The sequence below is a fragment of the Apus apus genome, chromosome 3, assembly GCF_020740795.1.
Source record: "Apus apus isolate bApuApu2 chromosome 3, bApuApu2.pri.cur, whole genome shotgun sequence".
Classification (NCBI taxonomy): domain Eukaryota; kingdom Metazoa; phylum Chordata; class Aves; order Apodiformes; family Apodidae; genus Apus; species Apus apus.
In genome coordinates, this window is record NC_067284.1 from 77053577 (window position 1) to 77075256 (window position 21680).

A 21680-nucleotide genomic window follows, 5' to 3' on the forward strand; every position below is an offset into this window, starting at 1 on the left:
TTCATTAATCATTTTCACCAGCCAGGGTGCTGAGCTTGGAAAGGTGGTGGGTGCTGGCTGCTCCCAGGTTCCTGTTTGGCAAAGAAGCTGGGTGCCACAAGGGAAGGGAGGCTATAAATCACTCAGACACTGATGATCAGCTGGGGCAAGGAGAGGCAGGGAACAATTTCAGAGTCGCATACACATAAAGTGGGCATAGGTTTACCAGGGCATTACCCAATATCAGCTGGGGCTTTCTTCTACTAGAGGTATCTCTTCATAAGGTAGAGGAGTCTCAAGGAAAGGGCTTAGACAGATACCAAGGCAGGAGGAACAAACAAGGAGCAGTCCTGAAAGCCAGAGAAAAGGGGTGCACAGGGAAAGCACCAATAGGCTAAGGCAGGGACATTGACCCATGCAAGAGGAGAAGGCAGAGCTGCCTGCACAACTCTGAAAGTGACCACAGCCCCAGCATCTCACCACAGGTTTTTCTTGCCACTCCCTGCAGCCTGGCATTTCTCTCCTACACCAAGCTAATGATGCACAGTCATAAGATATGTTATGCTTATGCAGGATAACCTAAAATATGTTATGCTTATGCAGGATAACTGAGTCCCACCTTAATCTTTTCCTTGATTAGATAAACAGATTGATCTCCTTATATTTCTCACCATAAAGCTTTCTCTCCGGCCCTCAGATTATCTTTTAACTCCCTTCTGCATTCTCTTCCATTTTTCAGCATCCTTTTCTGAGCACTGACATTGGATTTAGACAAGAGTATTTTAGTACCAGTCTCCCCAGCACCTCCTACAGCAGTATAATTCCTTGGGCTACTCACTGCTGCCTTTCAAGGTGTCAAACATTTCACATAACCACCAGGCTTGAAGGGGCCTTAATAGGTCATCTGGTGAGATTCTCTGCTTGAGGCACAGCCAGCTGCAACTCATCTGTATCTACTGACTTTTGACTACTTCGCTCTAAAACAAACAAAAAATCCCACACACAACCCCCCAAAAAAATAAACTCCCCCTTCAAGACAGCCTCCTCTTCTGCTTCACCATCCTAACTGGTTTAAGAGAAAACTATAAACCCGCATTCTCTCATTAAGCGACTTCCCTCCCTGTTTTCATCACAACTACAGTCTTCTAGAAGCATATCACTTTACATCCTTGAAGACCATGAAGTGCCTTCTATCTTTTCTTCCTCAGGCTACACAGTCCTAGTTCTTCTCACCTTTCCTCCGACACCGTATTTCCAAAGACCTTAATAATTTCTGTAGCTTTCCTAGATACTCTCTTATTTGTTCACATCCTTCTCCAAGGGCTGCATCTACATCTGAGCCTGGTCCTCCAGCAACACCTCATCTGTGTGAAGAAGAGCACTAATTGCTTCCAGCACCTTAGAGGTGTCACTCCAGCAACAAGTCTTGCCTCATGTTTTTCTCCTCCCCAGCAGAGCACTAACTTACCCTGATGCCAAATCCTAGAAACCTCCACATTTCCCCCTGGCCAGCCTAGTCAGGGTCTCCTTATTAAACAGGAACCCTTTTGAATACAGCTTTTCAAACAGTTGTGGGTCCACCTGAGGGATGCTTCCTATCTTCCACACCTTGCCTGTTTGTTTACACAAGGCTGATGTTTTGGGTCAGTGACACAGACTGACTTAAGCCAAGATCTATGACATCCACAGTGCCCCACTCAGCCAGTAGGCAAGCTATCCTTTCAGGCAACAGAATTGACCAACTTAACACTGTGCATTCCAGACAAATACAGACCAGTGGATTTTTGATTAGCATATTCACCCACCTCCTTAACAGGATAAATGCTAACTACTTAACTGTTTATCCCAGATTATTTAGACAGGCTGGTTGTAGTCCTATTCTTTCTCCTTGTATTTCAAGGGATCAAACCTTGGGATCCTCCTCCACTAGATACTCTCTTAGGTGGCTGCTCACCATGAAAAAGTTGCCGTAGTCTATTCTTTAACTAGTTTTAGGGAAATATGATAAGGCTTTGCCCACAGGACCACATCTGATTTACCTAAATAGGTTTGTCACCTGTTAGGACTTGTGTTTGGATTCCCTTTTTAAAATTAACTTAAGTACCTCATCACCCCTGACCTTCTTAGCAAGGTAACGACATGGTTTCTTCTGTCACATGTTATTTGTTCCTCTTTCCCACACAGCCAGGAGCCAATTCCCTCTATGCAATAGCTGCGTCGGCTCTTTCTGCCCTAGCTGGGAGTTCACACCGAGTTTTGCATCCACCACAAATCCAGTTCCTTCCTCCCAGATTTGTAACTTTGCAACTCATACCAACTCAAGCCGCTTCTTCTGTGTTGTAACAGCAAGCCCCTGGGCAGCTGCCGCAGCTCAGCGGACACAATAATTCATTTACAGGTCTAAGCCTCAAGCGGAGACAAGAGCCCAGCAAAACCCAATCACCAACCTGCATACACAGTCATCCTGGAGAAGATGTCAGCTTTACCAGCACCACCTGAGAGCCTCCAGAGTACAACGGTTTCACACAAAGCGAGTACTGACCATATGCACAGCGAGTTAAAGGATTAATCCCTTTTAAGATCTTCTTTGGGACCAAAAGGCACTAAAATTTTGGCTCAAGAACACACATATCTTAAGGTCAGCCACAGAGACTCTCTCCAGTCTGTGTCACTGCCAGCATGTCTCTGACCTCCACACATAAGACATCAAATGTTGATAATTATTTCAAGCAGGAGACAAGGCCTGCTGCCATCTGAATTTCCTCTAAGTACAAGATCATGCCAAGATTTTCTCATCCCCTGGCTCTGAAGGGCCCTGAGACAGCACCTACTAAAGGCTACCATTTAATTAGTAAAAGCAGGGCTAGGCAAACACACAACTCTCCTACTAAACGCACTCGTGTAAGAAACGGCATTTTTAAGAGTAGCACTCTTTCCCTGACCCATGTCAGCAACACATCAGGAGACAGTTTGATGTTCTGAGGGAGCCTGTCAGAGCTACTCTTCCATGTAGGTCAACAGGAGAGAGCACAACACCTCCTCATGAGCAACACATGGCCTCCTCATTGGTGTGACAGAGCCAGAGGTCACATTGCTAGTGGCAGCTGGTTGACTACAGGGCAATGCTCTGCACTGAACTGGGAGCAGAGACCTGCACAGAAACCAGTGGGAACATCCCTAGGGGAAAAGGAAGGGGTGTCAAAGCAAGCCAAATGGTCTGCACACAGGATTACAGGGGTGCAGAAAGGATGAGTACACTCAACGTAGGGACTCACAAGAGTAGCTCTGGGGACATACAGTCCTTCTAGGGGTGTGTTGTACAGGAAAAGCCTGCAGAGAGGTTTTCTGGCTTGCTGCTCAGAGGCAGCATGGTTGTGGTGGTTCAGGAAAGCAACTGCAGAACACACTGGAAACACGCAGACATAAATTCTGTCTGCAACTGCTTTCTCCTGGTGCTGATGCAATGTGCTGCCTTTTGAATGCACAGTCCCTTAAGAGATCCAGCCCCTTTCTTAAACGCAGTAGCACAAACATCTTCTGAGATCAGGTGACACAAATGGAAATCTTCAAAACCTTGCTTTAAACCAGACCTGTACTACCAACTGCCAAATTCTCTAGGAAAAAATGCATGCATGAAACAAGACCTGTCTCTCTTCCCAGCACAATAACCATGTGGGCAGAAACTGCTGGCATCGACAATTAGATGAAAGCATATCACAAACAGGAGACCTTGCTCAAAAGATGTAGAGGGCTATGCCAGCATGACAGCCAACTTGCCCGTTTAAGCTGCGTAGCCACCATAACAGGCTTGGCCTAAGGAGAGCACTGGGATACTGGGAAAGCATTCCCACTCCCCCACCAGGCTTTATGAGGAACGGGGACAAAGGGCCTAGAAAGCTGGAGGAATACCAGGCAGGCAAATCAACATGCAAGAGCCACGGGGAGAACAGAAACATTTCCAGCACCATTTAGCAATCACGTGTGGGGAACGCATAACGAGCATGCAAAGATAACCCTGCGAAGGGCAATGAGTGCTGCACAGAGAGGCACAGAGGAAAATGTTTGGCATCTCATGCTTAGCAAGAGTGTCTTGGGCTTCCTGCAGCTAATCTGTATTTGGAGCTGAGAGCAGACACCCTGCTCTGTGCTGGAAGGACATAAAGCAAGAAGGCAGTGCCAACTGCAGGTTTGTGGGCTCAGAGAAAAGCCGTTTCATGCTGCAAACCTTTGCTCTACAAGCTTGGCAGTGGCTTCATGAATCTCGCTCTCTCTCTGTTGCAGAGTGCATACGCACATGAACATTTCTTTTTAATTCCTTGATTTTTTGTTTTTCTCCTTTTAATCAACTTTCCAGCCAATGTACCAGGCTTGCCCCTCTAACACACTTCTCTGAGCAAGCCAGAGAGCTGCCAACAGGACAGGATCTGCAGGCAGAGAGGCCTCTCCTGAGAAAGCCACACTCAAGGCAGTTCTTGCACATGCTGACTCCCCATATGACTGGTGAGACAAGGAGTCCTTACCAGCAAGAGCCTGAGTTGCAAGGGGCATGGGAGAGAGGCCAAAGGCTGCAGTTCCAGGCAGTAGACACTCCCATGATGAACATAGAGCTGCCACCACAGTCCTTCAAAGCTAGAGCATCAGGACCAGCAAGACACTTGTAAAGATCAAAGTGGCAGAGGACACAGGACTCCCTCCCTTTCTCCCTGCCTGAAAACCTGTGTTTCAGTTTCCAGCTCAGCCTGTAAGCAAGCTCCAAGCTCCCCAGGCTTGTTTCCAGAGCCAGGAGGAGCAGGAGACAGCTCTGCTCAGCCCAGACATAAGCAAACCTTCCTCTGACTCATGCAGCATCCCAGAGGTCCAGGCCCATTTGAGTCTCAGCTGCATCTCCCCATAATGCCTCCTGAGCCATAAGGCAAAACCTGGGACCCTGCAGAGCCAGTCCAGGCAGCAGCAAACCTGCCCCTTGGCTTTAGGCTCCAAGCAGGACCTCCACCTGTGTGTGTGAGAGGCAGCATGGAGAACAGGCAGTGGGCTGGCACATGGGTGGCTTGCGCAGGAGCTGCCAGCCTTGGGAGGGATGGCTGCTGGGCTCCACACAGCAGGCTGCCATACAAGCTGTCACTGGTGGGAAGGAGGTAGGGCAGGAGCATCCTGCAGGACTGCCACCGTGGATTGCTCTCTTTCCTTGGTTCCCACCCCCTGGAAAGCAGCTGCAAGATTAAAAAAAAACCCTCAAGGTGCTGTCATTCAAGGATATGGAGACAACCTCATTTTCCAAACACCTCCATCATCTTTCCTCATCTACAGAAGCCCCAGCGAAAATGTGGCCCCAGCCTCCAGCAAGCCTTATCATCCTTGCCTTCCTTACCCACCACAGAGCTCTCAGATGCTTTGATATACAAATCAGCCACAGGATCTATAACCAGTGCTGTCTGCAATTAACAGCACGGTGTGGAGCACCTACTTCCAGGGCCTCCTCCAGCACGAAGCAGGCACCTCATGGCTGCGCAGGCTTCGCATCAGATGGCGCAGATCCTGGCTGTCTTTCCTGGGAGCAGAAGGTGCTGCTCACAGAGCCCTCAGGACCCCAGCTACAGCCTCACCTTGGTCAGCAGGATGGAGACAAGGCATTTATGGACTGGAGTTGCAGCAGGCATGGAGGGGGAGGTGGCAGAGGAGCTGTGGGCAGGACACTGCAGGATGACTGGAGGGTGACTCCAGATACTCAAGGAAAGTGTAATTAGCAAGGGACAAAAAGCAGGCCCTCAGCACTGGCAGCTCTCAGGCTTTTATTGCACATCTGATACTCCCTGGGATTTTCTTACAGTTCTAGCTCCCAGAAAGAAGAAATTTCATGAGGATATTTTATTTTTTTCTTTACATAAACATATATTAAAAAATCCCAAACAAGTAAGTTCCTAGCCCATTTTATTGCTGAAGAAAGCTAAAAAATATGACCAAGGATATTGTAAAAGCCTGCAAAGAAAAAAATAAAACAACCACCATACAACAAACAAATAAGAAGCAAAGCACTTGGTGTTTTGGGGTTTTTTTTGGCCCAATTCTTGACTTCAGGACATTTCAGGATAGTTGCACCACGGTCTGGTCAAAGGGGAAGAAAAAGGAGCATTGCAAAGCCTCGCAATGCCTTCTTGACAAGAAAACTGACACCCTCAGAAAATACAGTAGCTTCAGTTCCTTCCAAGGTTACTGAAGACAGGAACAGACAAAAATAGAGCAAACTTAGTGCAACAAAACACACTCATGAGCCAAACCAGAGTCTATCCCCAACCCCCTCAAAGGCATCTTCTTTCATGTTTATCTTGCTCCTATGCTATCCAGGTGAAGACAGCAGAAAGGACTTTTCTTCCTGCAAAGAGAGTGTAGTCCTCTCACTAAAAGGCTCAAGATGAAAAGGTCTTTCCTAGGTAGATACCAGCTAATTGCACTAATTAGAAGAAACCTTCTTAATGCTTTGCTATTTCTGGTTTGAAGGGAGTCCTCCTGGAATCAGTTACAAGCTGAGTGGTTGGCTTTCCACGCTCTCAGAAGCACTAAGAGAATAAAAGGCTATTAGGGACCAGAGAGTCTTTGTGTTTGGAGGGACAGGGTCCTTGCAATGCACTTGCAAAGGCTTTGACCCATACCCAGGTGGGGCACCTGCAGGACCCTCCAAGAGCGCAGCCCTCCAGTGGCTTTGTGACTGCTGCTAACAGGATGTGCTCCTGCCCTGCAGCCCGTGGCTTTCCATGCATGCTTACTCCACAGAATGACACAATGGACCAAGACACTTCCACAGTAACAACCATGCAGGGGGAGGGGGTCGCCTGGTGAATTATGCACAACTAACTTAGCCACTCTGAGCATGCACCGATCGGCCCTTCGCTTCCGACTGCGAGGAGTGACCGAGGGAGGTACCCAGAATCCCAAATTCCCAGAACACTTGGGTCTCCATCCAGCCGAGAGCTTTCAAACCTGCTACGGGCACCGGGCTGACTGCAGCCACGCCACAGATTTTTGGCATTGTGCCTCCAGCAGGTAGCCACGTACAGATACCTAGGGTGCACTACAGGACGGGAGGGAAAAAAAACACAAACCCGCGGTTTGCTGATTTGGAGGAGCTGGTGACGAAGATAAGAGCAGAAAGGATCAGCTTGGCTATACAGCCACAAGCCCTATCTGATTGCTCTCGGCGAAGTTCTCCACGGTACGAGAGGCAGGGCGGTATCAGAAATTTGCCTCCCGTTTCCACCCTTGGAACAGCCCTCCTGCCTCCCTGGCAGGTCTCTCCCTGTGCGCGGTGCCCGGAGGGGAGGCAGGGAGGAGGGCAGGCAGCTCTCTCTCCAGCACCGGGACGGCACAAAGGCAGCCTCAGCGGCTCCCGCCGGCGACCGCAGGTGAGACGGAGGCTGCTGCCACCCCACAGAAACGCGGCCGGGGAAGCCCTGGGGCGCTGCGACCAGCGACCGAGCCGGGGGGCAGCGCACCGGGAGCCCGCGCACCGGGGCGGGGCAGCCGGGGGGCGGCCGAGCAGGGCGGGCGGGCCCCGCGGGGAGCACAGGCCGCTCCGCGGGCGCCGCAGCCCCAAGATGGCAGGCGGCGACCCCCGCCCCAGCCCGCCCCAGCCCGCCCCGCCGCGGGGCTCCGCGCAGCAGCCGCACCTCGGGCCCTCGGGAGGGCAGGGCGGAGCGGGCTGCCGAGCTGCGGCCACTGCCCTCCCTTCCCCCCCGCCGCCTCCCGCAAGCTGCGGACCCGGGCCCGCCGGGCCTGGAGGAGCCGCGGCTGCCGCACGCCGCTTACCCCGTGTCAGGCGCGGACTTGGCTCTCCCTCCACTCCGCTCCGCTCCGCTTGGCCCCGCCGGGCCGGGCGCTGCGGTACCGCGCTGCGCACCGCAGCCAGCGAGCGACGGCGCTTCGGCTCCGCTCGGCGGGGCTCGGCTCGGCTCGGCGGGGCTCGGCGCGGGGCGGGGCCCCGGGAGGGCGGGGCGCGGGGCCGCCGGGCCCGCACCGCGGTGGGCGGGGCTCCGCGCCGTGGCGCCGCGCATGCGCAGGGGCTGGCGGGCGGAGGGGCTGCGGTGCCCGCGGAGGTGCGCGGCGGGGGGGGCGGGGGGACGTGGGGCGGCCCCGGGAGCGGCGGGGGGCACCGGGTGGGAGCAGCGCGGAGGCAGCCGTGCGGAGGCAGCCGTGTGGCAGCGGGCGTCCCGCCGCTGCGCCGCCGTGGCGGGGTCTCCGGCTTCCCGGGCAGGGCAGGCCGCGGCCTACGGATCCGGCAGCCCGAGGGCGGCCCTGCCCCGCCGCCGGGCCAGGCCGCTCCCGGGGTGTTGGCGCGCTCCCGGAGCCGACAGCGGGCCCTCCGCCCGCCCCCGGCGGCCGCGGGCGCTGTGCGAGAGCGGGCCGTGGTGCGTGTGCGGCCTGCGGGCCGCGGTGCGGGCCCGGCGGCGCCCGGGCTGCCCGTGGCCTCGCTTCCCCCGGGGTGCCGGCCCTGCGGCCTGTCCCTGACCGCGAGCCCTTTGCGGGTGTCGCTGCAGGTCTGTGCACAGGGCCTGATCCGTCTGAACCCTGAGCGCTGATTTGTGCTGTGAAGCAGACTGAGAAACGCTGGCCCTGAAACGCGGCACGGGAGCCAAAATGCCACACAGCAGGCAGGTAGTTGTGACATCTTCGGAGAACAGCTGGGAGCCGGAGCCTGGAGCCTTTGTGTCGGTTGCTGCTGGTCACCCCATTGGCGGTGCCCTGTGTGCATCCTGCCTCTCCAGCAGGCAGCTCCTTGGGTTTCCGTGGGGCTTCAGCCCCTGCCCTCACTATCTGCCCCGAGGGGAGAGGAAAACGCTATCCTGACACTCCTGCACGCGTGTCCTTCAGAGGGTTTCTTTGCAGCAGAATTCATGTGGGGCTGTGCTGCAGGGATTAGGTTTGTGTGGGTTTGAGTAGTCACGCAGCAAAGTTGGACCAAAAAATTCCTGTGCCCTGACAAGCACAGCATTTACTTGTGTGTGTCATGGGGAGACACGGGAAGTGTGGGCACTAGTCTGTACTTTGCTGGTTATTCTGCAAAAAAACTCCTTTGGAGGTCCGGTGAGTAAGGGGAGGCAATTTGGGGAAGAAGACAGCATGACAGGTTTCTTATAAGCGTGGAAGACTTACTCTTTGTGGTAAAAGCAGATGGGCAGCAAGCCTTTTTAAAAGCAGGACACAGATGTTCATCTAAGCTGTGTTTACTTGTCTGGCTGAAGAGTTCTCCAAGCTTATCTAGGAGGGTCTTGTTTGGGAAGGGGAAAGACTGAGTTCAGGAAGTTTTTTAGTGAGGAGTGAGGCCTGTTCGAGCAAAGCTGCAGGTAACTGTGCTGCCTTGCAGCATGAGTGTGCCTTTGTTTCCAGGTTAGGTCTCTCTAAAGCCTGAATTTTGTCTATATTGGGCATTCTGGTATAGAGTTATCAGGAAGGCCTGGAACCATTGTCATTCTTTACTCTGTGAACAGGTAGCCTAGTTCGGTGGTTCCTGGCTTTGTTTTTATGGTTGAGCCACAGCTGCCCACCTTTTCCTCCTTCTTGTTTGTGTCCTCCCTGCCATAGCTCCCCCAGCACCACTACTGCTAACTGCTTTGTGATTGCACTTTACTGGTTGTGACCTGGTCACCTGGGTCAGGGTTGGGAACAGAGTCTGGTCTTGTGGCTTGCATCCTGTTCTCATGTTCCCAATACATTTGAGAGGTGATAGCAGTGTTAAGTTACGGGAGTGCGGGCAGTTCTCTGAATTTCCATGGTATTCCGAACGATGTGGACAAGGTAGGACCTCTCTAGGCTTCATCTCCAGCCCCACAGACCCTAACCAGAGGGGAGCTTCTGGTCTGCCGGAACCTGCTCCACCGCTCTTTTCCTTTGACCTCTGTAGCTTAGTTTCCTGCTGGTGAACAGGTGATAATCCGTTCCTATTTTAGTGCAGTGCTGGGAATATGAATAAATAGAACAGTTTAAGGTGCTCAGGTACTAGAGTTGTAAGGGCCATTAAGTGTCTTAGAGTTTGGACTTCTGGATACTTAAAATGTCTAAAAGTAGTTTTCCATTAAAGATACTCAGCTCTCTTTTTAATCTGCCTTTCCCGATTATGATCTGGAAAATTAGGTTAGTGTGTTTTGCTTCAAAATTGTTAGCGGATGTACCTGTAATGAGTTTGTGTTGGTAACTTGTATCAATAAGTATCCTGTTTAATAGCTAATTCTATTCATAAATAGAATTTGAAAAGACTTAATTTCTCTTTGTGAATCCTGACCTTTCTGGCTCTCATTAATGTAAACCCAATTATGTTTTGGTAATTAATATCTTGTGTATTTTTCACATGCACAAGCCCTTAATCACATCATTTCCTTTATGAGGAAAACTGTGAATGGATTGAGTCCTGTAGTTCACAGTTGGCTCTTGTAGCTCACCCTGGCAGACAGTCTATAAATAAACCTGCAGTGGCAGAGTAGGGGTTTAGGTATTTGCATTGTGCATATTGTCTTATGTTTATTTCCTGTGTTTTAATGATGGATGACAGATCTTTGTGGTGCCCAAAGCATGTCTGTTTTGGTCTCTTAGAAGAACAAAGGGGATGCTGGCCCCCACAGTTTGACTCTGCAGATCAGGTTACTACCATTCAAGTTAAGAATATTTTTCCCTGGTTTATTTTGTATGTCTGACAGCAGGCTTTGGGTAGTAGGCCTCAGCATGTGCTTTACAACATCCATTGTTTTTTGCTGGGGTTTGTTTCTATGGATGAGTTACTAGCAAAAAGAAGGAAAATAAATAGCTGAATGGTTGTGGAACAACAAATCCTGGGAATATAGGGAGCAGGTGTCGTTTCCAAAACTTATGATCAAAAAGGGTAGTAATACTGAATTGCTAGGTAACAGCACTATTTAAAAATACTTTTATTCTAGGATGCAGAGAGGGTAAGAATGGAGTCTTGAGTGGTTTTTTGGGTATATGCCACTCGTGAAAACTTGGTCAGAGCCATTTCATAAGCCACTTGGAGTGTTCAGATGCAGACCTTTTTAGTTCTCCCATGGCTGTGTTAATGGTGCAGGTTCATCCAGGCTATTCTTATTAAGCACATCTGTTTTTTCAGAAAGGAAGTCCTTGTCCAAATATCCCGTTGTTTCTCTGGAGATACTGTCACAATGTAAAGCTGGGTTGGCAGTGAAAGAAGAAGTCCCAGTCATGTGTTTGCCACATTCCCTCACAACAGCATTTATGTGGCTGCAGGATGAGTTGAATCAGGGAACTAATCTAGCTGAAAACTGCAACTGATTTACATGAATGCTCCCAGCATAAGAGAGGTAATGGAAGTGTGTGTTGGAGGGACACAGGAGACCACTGGATGTAGTCTACCTTGACCTTAGCAAGGCTTTTGACACTGTCTCCCATAACATCCTAGTGAGCATGCTTAGGAAGTGTCAGGTAGAAGAGTGGATAGTGACGTAGATTGGATAGATTGAGAACTGGCTCAACAATAGAGCCCAGAGGGTGGTCATTGATAGTGCAGAGACCAACTGGAGACCTGTAACTAGTGGGGTTCCCCAGGGATCAGTGCTGGGTCCAGTCCTGTTCAACATCTTTGTCAGTGACCTGGATGAGGGAATAGAGTGTATCCTCAGCAAGTTTGCTGATGATACGAAACTGGAAGCATTGGCTGATTTCACCAGAAGGCTGTGTGGCCATTCAGCAAGATTTGGACAGACCGGAGAGCTGAGAAAAGAGGAACCTAATGAGGTTCAACATGAGTAAGTGTAGAGTCCTGCACCCGAGGAGGAATAACAACATGCACCCGTACAGATTAGGAGCTGACCTGCTAGAAAGCAGCTCTGTGGAGAAGAACCTTGGAGTCCTGGCAGACAACAAGTTCTCCATGGGACAGCAATGTGCCCTTGTGGCCAAGAAGGCCAATGGTATCCTGGGGTGCATCAAGAAGAGTGTGACCAGCAGGTCAAGGGAGGTTCTCCTCCCCCTCTACTCTGCCTTGGTGAGACCCCACCTGCAGTATTGTGTCCAGTTCTGGGCTCCCCAGTTCAAGAGGGACAGGGATTTACTTGAGAGAGTCCAAGGGAGGGCTATGAGGATGATTAAGGAACTGGAACACCTGTCTCATGAGGAGAGGCTGAGAGACCTGGGGCTGTTCAGTCTGGAGAAGAGAAGACAGAGGGGATCTTATTAATGTATACAAATATCTGAAGGGTTGATATCAAGAAGGAAGGGGCAATCTCTTTTCAGTCATGCCCTGTGATAGGATGAGAGGCAGTGGAAACAAACTGGAACACAGGAAGCTCCACCTCAACATGAGGAAAAACTTCTTTACTGTAAGGATTAGGGAGCACTGGAACAGGCTGCCCAGAGAGGTTGTGGAGTCTCCTCTGGAGACCTTCAAGACCCGTCTGGATGCCTTTCTGTGTGACCTGCCCTAGGTGTTCCTGCTCTGGCAGGGGGGTTGGAATCAATGATCTCCAGAGGTGCCTTCCAACCCCTAACATTCTGTGATTCTGTGTGCCTTGACGTTGGTTCAAAGTGAGTCATGTATGTAATTCTGCCCTTATCTGGAAGATGTCCTTGCTTTGTATCAGCTCTATGAGGTGGTCTACTTGTATGTTTGCATTTTTTTGATGTAGATGTTGTATTTGTCCTGCTTCTGTTGGCTGGCAGGAAATTTTCCAGAACTCCTCCATTCAAAAAACACTCAAGATTGTGGTAAATACAAGTTAGTTTTATAATCTCAAGGGAAAATGGTGAAGGTGGTAGCTTTAGTATGGCACTTGAAAACAGTGCAGTGGGTAAATAACTTCCAGAGGTTTATAACTGGTGAAGAGTTTCATTTGTTGTGTGGTGTTGGAATTTGATGTCGATGTGTTGTGTTGAATGGGATTTGGTTGAAGGGCCCTTGAGAAGGGAGTGTTTGCTGCAGTAGGTTATTGCAAGATGGGAGTTACTCAGTGAAGTAGAAATAGGGTCATTTTAATGAGTATTTGATCAACAGACTCCTCCTTTTCTGAAAGTTACTCTGAACTCAGTCTGAGGTCTGTGCTAGCTTTTAACTGTGGAGTGAAGAGAAGCAGAGCATCTCAACGATCCTGTTTTTGAGAAATTAGTCTGTTGGTGAGATAGGGTCACTGATAGAACTTGGGTGCAGTAGGACAGGAGCTGAGAGGTGGCTCTGCACAGTTATTTATCACTGCTTTGGTGCAGCTCTGTGTGGTCTGCATGCATCAGATAGTTGTCTTTGTGTTGGGCCTTTCATTTTAGGGTAGTGTCTGTTTAAATACTGCTCTTGCCTAGTGTGAGCAACTTGGAAATTAATCCTGCCTGGGCAGGAGGTTGGACTAGATGACCTCCAAAAGTCCCTTCCAAGATAATTCCTTGGTCAGGACTGTATTAGTGGCTAAGTACTAAGCAGCAGTGGTCTTTTGCCTATCCAGGGTGTTGAAGGGTGCATTCCTGTTTCCGTTGGGCAATACCTACAGCAGACTTCTGGGAATTCCTGCTAACTTTCTTGTGATGAGGGTTATGGGGGTACTCTTCCCATACGCCTCTGAGCACTGAAATCTGACAACCTGGGGAATGCCACCTTCAGAAGCAGACTCAGGTGACTTCTGTTCCCCATGTCTGTGCTAAGTGCAGCCTCCTCTGAGCCTTTTTAAGGCCTGCTGGTGTGAGGCAACATCAGTGCTGGGAAGGAGAGAGCTGCCGGGTGGTTGTTATCGCTTTATAGCAGCTCTTTAGCTTTTGACACCAGCACGGAGTGTTTGTGTGCCAGTACCCAGTGTGACAGAGTGAGTGGCTTCTGTGCCCTCTGGAGTTTAGTAATTAGCTGCTCCAGAGAGCAGGACTGAGGGTGGAGGAGATGAAGTGTCACAGTCACAGAGGGAGCAAGTCAGGACTGGGTCTGACTGAGGAGAGCCTGGAGACAGACCCAAACTCTATTGACTGTTGTTTCTAGAAGGGAAGCTGGCATGTTATGGTAGCTGAAGATGTGATTCACTGTTTGTGAACCTGCTTACACCTTTGAATGCTGTACTCCATGCCGTAGGTGCATTCTTCTCTTCCCTCCACCCTGAACCTTCCTGCTAGTTGGAAGCATCCCCCGCCCCCGGTATACTCAGTTCCTAACAGGATGCTTCATACCAAATAATCAATCATACCAAGTTTCCTAGCCTATGACACATCTTAATGTGCCAAGGAATAATTCTTAGCAAAGAAGGGGATGCTGAGTCATCTGGAAAAATAAACAGTCCATGGACACCTAACTCATGTTTCTGCCAGTGGTTTTGTAACTTCAAACCTTCACTGTTGCCACAGGGTAGAAGCAAACAGTGACTCCTCCCAGGAAAGGGGAGTGAGTTCAGAGCTTAGGCAGTGCTTCAGAATTCTGACAAGCGGCCTGAGCACATCTAGCTATACTGGTCATGATTTTGCTGTCCCTCTGACAGTGGGCAGAGTGTGCACCCATGCTTGCACCCTGCCACGAGACAAGAGACCTCTCCTATCCTCAGTATGTAGTGGTGAGGATGAACAGGCCCATCTTCTCCTGCCACTGAGGCCACCATGCTCGCCAGTGTTACAGCTGGACTCCCATCAAAGACGATAGAGAGGCCAACTTGCTGCTGCTACTTTTTTGGCTCTTTTAAAAGGATGCAGGGCCTTGATGTGCTCGGTGTGATTCTGGAGGAAGTAGAAGCAAGATTACCCACTAAATTTGAGTTTCACACAGGGAAAAGCAGTACACCCAATCCCTGCCAACACGGAGTGTAGGCCTACAGCAAGACAACACAGTTAAACTTGTTTAGAAATCCTAGCAGAAGCACGGCCCAGGTAATTGGACCTTGATTGCCAGCAGCACTGCAAGTACCACAGGGTCTTGTATTTGTTAGGACCACACAGCTGGGAAAGAAGCTGTGGCAAAAACACAGCCTTCTCAGGCTCATTTGGAGATCTTCAACCCCACAGAAAATTGACTCTCTTTAGTGAATAAACATAACCTTTTGTCTGTTGCTGATCCATTTCAAACCTGCCCGTATGACGGGCGACACTCTTCGCCGCATATGGAGTGTGCTTTGCTCAAGGAGTGCTGCTACAGAATTGCTGTGATGCTCGTATCCAGTGTTTCCTTCCTTCTCATCCTGGTCAGGTAATGCTCTGTAGAACAACTGCAAACCCTAAAAGATACATCTCCAAGTAAGCAAACACACTGGTGAAAAGTAACAACAATAGAGATGCCAAGTTGTGGCATCGTCTGTCAGAAGGCTCTGTGGGTAGTGTTTTTCTCCCTAGAGAAGTTAGGTCAGCTTTGGTTTTAAAATAAAATTTAAGAAAATGACCTTACAGTCTACTGCTACACTTTGTGCCTAAGCTCATCAGAACTGGCAAAGAGAGATAAGAGGTCAGTATATTTTTACTGCTTAGAGAGGAGTGGAGCATGTGTTGTTTATGCTGCCAATGTCTAAGAAAGCAGTGTCAGTAGTAGTTGCAGTGAGATGGAAAGTCTTAGCTCTACCTGAGCAGGCCTGAAAGAGGGCTGGCTCTTGGCCTGGGTTGTTTTCTCCCTTCACGTGGATCTGCTAGTATGGCTGCTTGGGTCAGCACTCCCTGAGCAATGTCTGGCAGAGTGATCTGAGTTCAGGTAAGCCTGTGTAAGTTGGTCCCTATCAGTTTGACAGAATGAGGTTAAGGAACTGCCAGAGATGTAGTCTGGGAAGAGGGTGTGGTATAAACTCAGTCAGAGGTTAACTTTGTAACCCAGCTCTGTTGCAGCTGGGCTAGTGTTCCGGTTTGGATTGAGAATGCACCGTAATGTTACAGAGTATTGTTTCATCTGGTAGCCTTCACAGGGCAAAACTGGCAGAAGTGTGATTCTTATCTCTAAGCCCAGGCTGCTGAACCCTCTGTATATGCTAAGAGGGAGCAAGGCCTAGCCAGGGGAGCTTTGTCTTGTTTTCTGTCTGGGAAATGGTTTCTTGAAGCTGTGATGCCAGCGTGCAGAGTATGTCAAGCTTTTTGCTTGCTTTCATAGGTAACGTTCATAGTTTTTACAAGTAACTATGGTGGCTTTACTGGTCACTGCTGCCTCTCACATCCAGAGTTCTCAAACCTGCTTGTTATGTGGTTGACAGTGCCCACAGAAGGGTCCTTACGTCTGTGCACAGGAAATTGCAGTGCAGTGATACTGAATCCAGCTTTGTAGTATATGCATCTGAATTATACTGCCTGCTGAATTCAGCCAGGGGTTGTTGATCTGCTTTGTATCATTCTGCAGATGCTGTTAGCACACTGTGTGCTGTGCATTGCAGAGTCTAAAGAGGTGCTGAGGGTCTAGTGTGTGATTCACATAAGGAAAAGGAAGTGAAACAAATTGTGTCCAATTTCCAGAGTTCATAATTCTCTTGTTTCTTATGCAGGGCAGGTTGCCAGAATCCAAATGGCTCTCTTGAACAGGCAGCTGGGTTCATCCTTAACCCACCTAAGCAGCACAGTGACCCAGCGACACTTCAGGTAATTTTAAAATCCTGCTTCTGCTTTTGTTTTCTTGGAAGAATTTCTTCATTGAAAGAGGTGCTGTTAAGTAGGTCAAGCATAAGATACAGTATCCTTCAAAAAGGATAGTGAAACAAAATCTCGTAGTTGTATCTACACAGCTTGTAAAGTGATCCCAAACACAACAGATTCAGGTTTCCAGCAGTCCTAGTATAGTCTGAACTCTGCATTTTTGTGTGCTTGTAAGGAAGCTTTTAGGCCTTTGACAGCACTGCAAGCAGAAGTTGGAAGTGCCTGTGTTTCTCAGCCAAGTCCAAAAAAGCAACAGCCAACCCCTGCTGATGTAAAGCAAATGACACATTTAAAATTATTCTAGAGTTTATAATTTCAGTTATTTAGAATCATTGAATCATTTTGGTTGGAAAAGACCTTTAAGCTCATCAAGTCCAACCATTAAAGACAGGAGTGGAACAAGAGTAACTTGAAAAATTGCCTTGTACCTTAACAGTGTCCATTTTGTTATTTTTCTTTAGGTCCTTGTTCCAGGCTCAAGGCATTTAAAGCTTCTTAAATTTATGGGCCTCATGTTTTACACTGCCTTGCACAAAGCTTAGAGTCTAATCCCACAGTGCACTCAGTGTGGGTCTGGGGAATTTCTCCCATATAGCTCTTTGAAGGGTCAGGGCTTCAGTTTATAGGGTGAGAATAGTCATTCCCATGACTGTGGTCTAGAGAGGGTATTAAGACAATGCTCAGGGCTTGATTGTGTGATAGTCCCAGGAGCTGTCTTGAGGAGGTATCTAAGTCTTACTGGCTTTCTCTGTAAATAGGCTACATGAGAGCATTGGCCAGTAGACATTTAAACAATATATATGTGCTAACAGCAAGAGGGAAGCCAAGTCTGTAGAAGTGAGCAGTGCTTCTGCAGGACATCAGCAGTCTCAGTAGGGAAACCTTTTCTTTGTACTGGGCCTGCTTTGAATGTGGTGGGGTTTTGCACCAAGGCTGTGGTAGAAATGAAGGAAGGATGGGGAAGGTCAAGAAAGGAAAAGCTCTTTTTGTGCAGTTACTCTTGTCTAGTGGTACCTGGGCCATCACACTTAGAGATGTTTGCTACTGCTGCTTTGTGGACTTGATCCCACCTAGGTTTCCCCTTCTTCCTATAACAACACTCTTGTCCCTTTCCAGCCTCTTCCCTTCTGCCTTCCCAGCTGTGCAGCCATAGCTGGCAAGCAGATGATAGGGTATGGTACACCACAGTCCCTGCCAGGACATGAGGTGGGAGAGGGTGGCTGCTTGCAGAGGCGAGTGACTTCTGAGACAGAAGAGAGGTGTCCTCTAGGGGAAAGCTGGGGTAGGTCTCTGTTGTGGGGAACAAATCTTGAAAGGCAGCACTGGATCTCTGGAGCAATTAGACTAATGGAGACTGACCCAGCCAACCTTCCTGTTCTGCACATAAAAATGTCGGCTTCAACTGATGTCCACCCATGCTATCTATGTTTGATGTGCAGGGGATGGCTTGCCCTTCTGCAAGGCAGCATTGGAAATATAGGTCCTTTGTCTACAAGAAGGGGTGGTAGTTGCCATTTTTGGTCTTTAATTTACTGTACACATTTCTGCTCTGCAAAACAAGGTGAACAGTTAGGTTGATTCCATGTGCTGTCTATTTGAGTAGTTCAGCTGACAGCGGTTTGGCATTCCTGCAGCTGTATGTCCAGCTGTATGACTAGAAACACATCCAGCATATTTCTAGTACCTTACTGCAAAACAGTTGTTTAGCAGTAGAAATAATCTTTCTGCTTTTTTGCATGGGCTGTATTTGGTTGTCCTTTGAAGAGAAGCAACAAATCACTTGAATTTGAGCTTCCTGGATAAAAGAGTTATTTCGCTGTTTATTCCTGCTGTTTCCAAGCATATTGAGAGTCAGACTTAACAACTTAGTGTTGTGCAGTTAATTTCTGTTGTTTCTTACTCCTGCTAATCCCACAGACCAAACTGATACAAGAAGAGACTGCGTCTCTCTGAGTTCCTCCCACATGGGGAAGGTGATGAGCTGTTCAATTTCTAGTTGCTTCCAGTGGTGACCTACAGCCACAACAGGAACTCAGGGGTGTCACTGGGAGCAGAATAAGATGGGAGACTGTCGCAAGCCGGTACTGGGGGGCTACCCACAGAGACCCTCTTAGACTTCACTGAAGAAAAGATTGCTCAGAAAAGTCCTTATTGCTGGTGACTGTGCACAAGATTGAAAGAGCGTGACTTGAGTCTTAGCTTCCTGTAGGCTGTTTGTGGCAGAAGCTAGCGTATTTTTTTTTTGCTTGCAAATTGGAGCTGAATGGAATCATCTGCAGTTGCTAAAAAGCTCAGTAAATGGAAGCCACTCTTCACGCCATTTTCTAATCATGTTTCAGAGTAGAACAGTCGTTTTATGTTTGACATTTAGTGAAGAGTGTGCAAAGCCCAAAGTAGCATCTGGCTTTCAAAGAGCACATTGAATGCAGTGTGTGTCACCCATACGGTATGTATTTGTTGCTGGTGCCTTCCAAGTGGTTTCTGTAATGACAAGGTTCTGGGCTGGGTTTGCGCTTGCTCCAAGGATTGTTGAGGACAATTGTCTCTCATTCTTTCTTGTCTTTTGCTAGTATCACTGGGGCATGCCAAGCAATACAGAAACTCACCCGTGTGCGAGTGGTGGACAACAGCGCCCTGGGGAACACGCCGTACCACCGGCCACCAAAATGTATCCACGTGTATAACAAGACTGGAGTTGGCAAAGTAGGAGATAAAATCCTTCTGGCTATCAAAGGAGAGAAGAAGAAGGCTTTGATTGTAGGGCACAAGATGCCTGGTCCCCCCATGACGCCTAGATTTGATTCTAACAATGTGGTACTCATAGAAGACAATGGAAATCCAGTAGGGACTAGAATAAAAACCCCAATACCCTATACCCTGCGACAGAGAGAAGGAGAGTTCTCCAAAGTATTGGCCATTGCCCGCAATTTTGTATGAAAGCTAAGAAAGTTTTTTGGCCATCCTGATTATCACCTTTCATACAGTAGCTGTTCCTTGGTCCTTTTCTAGAAAATGATGAAACATGAAAAAGTTGACTCATCAAGAGTCTCTCTGTTTAAGAATTACTAGCAACTTGTTTAAATATTGAAATACCTTTTTTTTTTTTTCCAAAATAAGGTTGATTTGTTTCACAAAACTGTTGCATTGTGTTGGGGAAATGTTCCTTCACTCTCACTGCTCTGGTGGTGTGTATTTGGACTCTAATCATTAAAAGGAGAACAATGAAAATCCTTCTTGTTTTATTCTTCTCTTGCTCTCTTTTCGCTATTTCTGCCTTTCCCAGTCCCACAGGAGCATGACACAAAGTGCAATTCCTGGCCCAGTGATATTGGGATCTACAAAATGGATTCACATGTGATGGACTAAGAGAGATATATAATGAACTATTGGTGCCTTGGGTACATTGAATAAAAGGATTAGTTTCTACGTCTTTGCCTAAGAGAAGCTGCCAGTGGTGGTGTACCTGAGATCAGTGCTGGAGCTCATGCTGAAGATGGTCTTAAATAAGGGCCTGGGTGTCCCTTCCCATGTGGGGAAGCCAGCAGTTCAGTGGCAGCCAAGGCCATCTCCTCCCCCCTCCTAGGAGCTTGGTGCAGGAGAGATAACACCTCTTGGTGAGGGTTTCTGGTGGGGGTTGCCAAAGAAAGGCCCACACAACCCTTGATAATCAACAGAAGAACTGTTTATTGGTGGGAGGGGTTGCAGGTGAGCTTGTGGGAAGTCCAGAGATCTTTTTTTTAGTTAAACAGAACTTTCACCTTGTAAACCTGTGTTGGGTATGATGAATCATTGTATTGTCTCTCATGCCTGGGCCTCACACCATGTCTCAGCAGGTAGACACACCACGGCCCCATGCTGTTTCCCTGTGTGCCCACAGCTGTGTGCTGGACAACATCAGTTGCGTCAGCATGGTCAATGGCTCTCACGGTGTGAGGGGGTATGTTCCTCCTCTGCTTCTTCCCCTTCTTCAGGCTCCTGGGAGGTGCAGGAACCATCTCTGCCAAGGTGGGCAGCCACCCACCGTGCTACTCCAGCTGCTCCCTGGCAGGCAGGCATGCCTCGGCTCCACAGGCTTCCCTGGTGAGCCTGGAGACAAGAACTGTGTAATGTTGACCAAAGAAGTGAGGTCAGTTGCACTCACAGCACAAGGGGTGGTGGTGCCTTCTCCACTGCCTCCTCTTCCTCCTCTGCTTTCTCTTCCTGGGAGATGCCTTCTTCGTCTGTGGTTCTGGGGAGCAGGTCTCTGGCCTCCCACACCAAGGTAGGCAGCCACCTGCCTCAGTGCTCTGGCTTCTTTTCCTTCCAGCCACTCCTGGCATCCAAGAGCCTTGAAGCTGGATGGTGAACTGTGGGCCAGCTGCAGGGGCTCCTGGTTTTACTGGGCTGGTGACATCAGGAGGCCATTGTAATGGCAATTGTGACTCTGGCCAGTGCGTGTGGCCAAATATGGTGGGTTTGGGCATGGGGGTCATGGCCTGAAAGATGTCCAAATGTGGGAGCAGGAGGGTCAAGGGGGCATTTCCTGGGGCTTGCTCATGCTTGCCCTGTGCCCTGTTGCTTACCCAAGAGAAAGGCTTCGCCCTGGGTACAGGGGCCACCCTTCACCTCACCTCATGAGCCCTGGGCCCCAGCCCCCTTCTCATGGAATGTCTGGGGTTTCCTCAATGAGATGGTGGCAACCATGTTTCAGGAGGCCTCAGTGACCCCCATCATGGACCCAGTGCCCTGCGAGTGGCACAGCCCCCTGTGCTTGGCAATGGCAGTGAGTAGGCAAAGCATCCAGACGTACCTCTGATGGGACGGGGAGGCCCGGCTGGCCTGCACAAGGTCTCTCAGTGCTCCATGGAAGAACTGCTCATTGCAGGGTGTTGCATAGATGCTTCTTCCCTGTTCCTCAGCTGTGCCCCTGGAGCGAGAAGTGCCATCTCTTCTGCACGGATCCCTGGGGGAGAGAGGAGGAAGGGCCCTGGCATCCTTTGGGCTGCTGTGCCACTACAATGCAGGGAGCATGTCAGAGGTCACTGAGGGAGGTCCCTGTGGCCTGGAAGGAGGGCTGAGGTCAGTCTGAGGTGCACCGTTGCTCTGTTCACTTCTATGAAGGACAATGCTTTTCACTGCTTTTGCCAGCTGTT

The 21680-nt window shown here is 49.3% G+C and overlaps 2 protein-coding genes across 6 annotated transcripts in view; one reads left to right on the plus strand and one right to left on the minus strand.

The window, feature by feature from the left end:
- TMEM63B (transmembrane protein 63B) overlaps positions 1-7933 on the minus strand; it is a 48598-nt gene extending 40665 nt beyond the window's left edge. For all 3 annotated transcript variants that reach the window (XM_051616306.1, XM_051616305.1, XM_051616308.1), the window contains exon 1: positions 7780-7933. The gene's annotated coding sequence lies outside the window, so the exon portion shown is untranslated. The remainder of the gene's footprint in view (positions 1-7779) is intronic.
- A 67-nt stretch (positions 7934-8000) lies between these two features.
- On the plus strand, positions 8001-19776 carry MRPL14 (mitochondrial ribosomal protein L14). Of its 3 annotated transcripts, XM_051616309.1 has the most exons (4): positions 8001-8066; positions 8508-8621; positions 16401-16494; positions 19119-19776. In XM_051616309.1, the coding sequence occupies exons 3-4, from the start codon at positions 16421-16423 to the stop codon at positions 19483-19485; spliced, it is 441 nt and encodes a 146-aa protein (XP_051472269.1). In that variant the 5' UTR covers positions 8001-8066; positions 8508-8621; positions 16401-16420; the 3' UTR covers positions 19486-19776. The 3 variants fall into 3 exon arrangements, with proteins under 3 accessions (XP_051472269.1, XP_051472270.1, XP_051472271.1); XM_051616310.1 differs by lacking the exon at positions 8508-8621 and having other exon boundaries at positions 8003-8066; XM_051616311.1 differs by lacking the exons at positions 8508-8621; positions 16401-16494 and having other exon boundaries at positions 8021-8066.
- The last annotated feature ends 1904 nt before the right edge of the window (positions 19777-21680 follow it).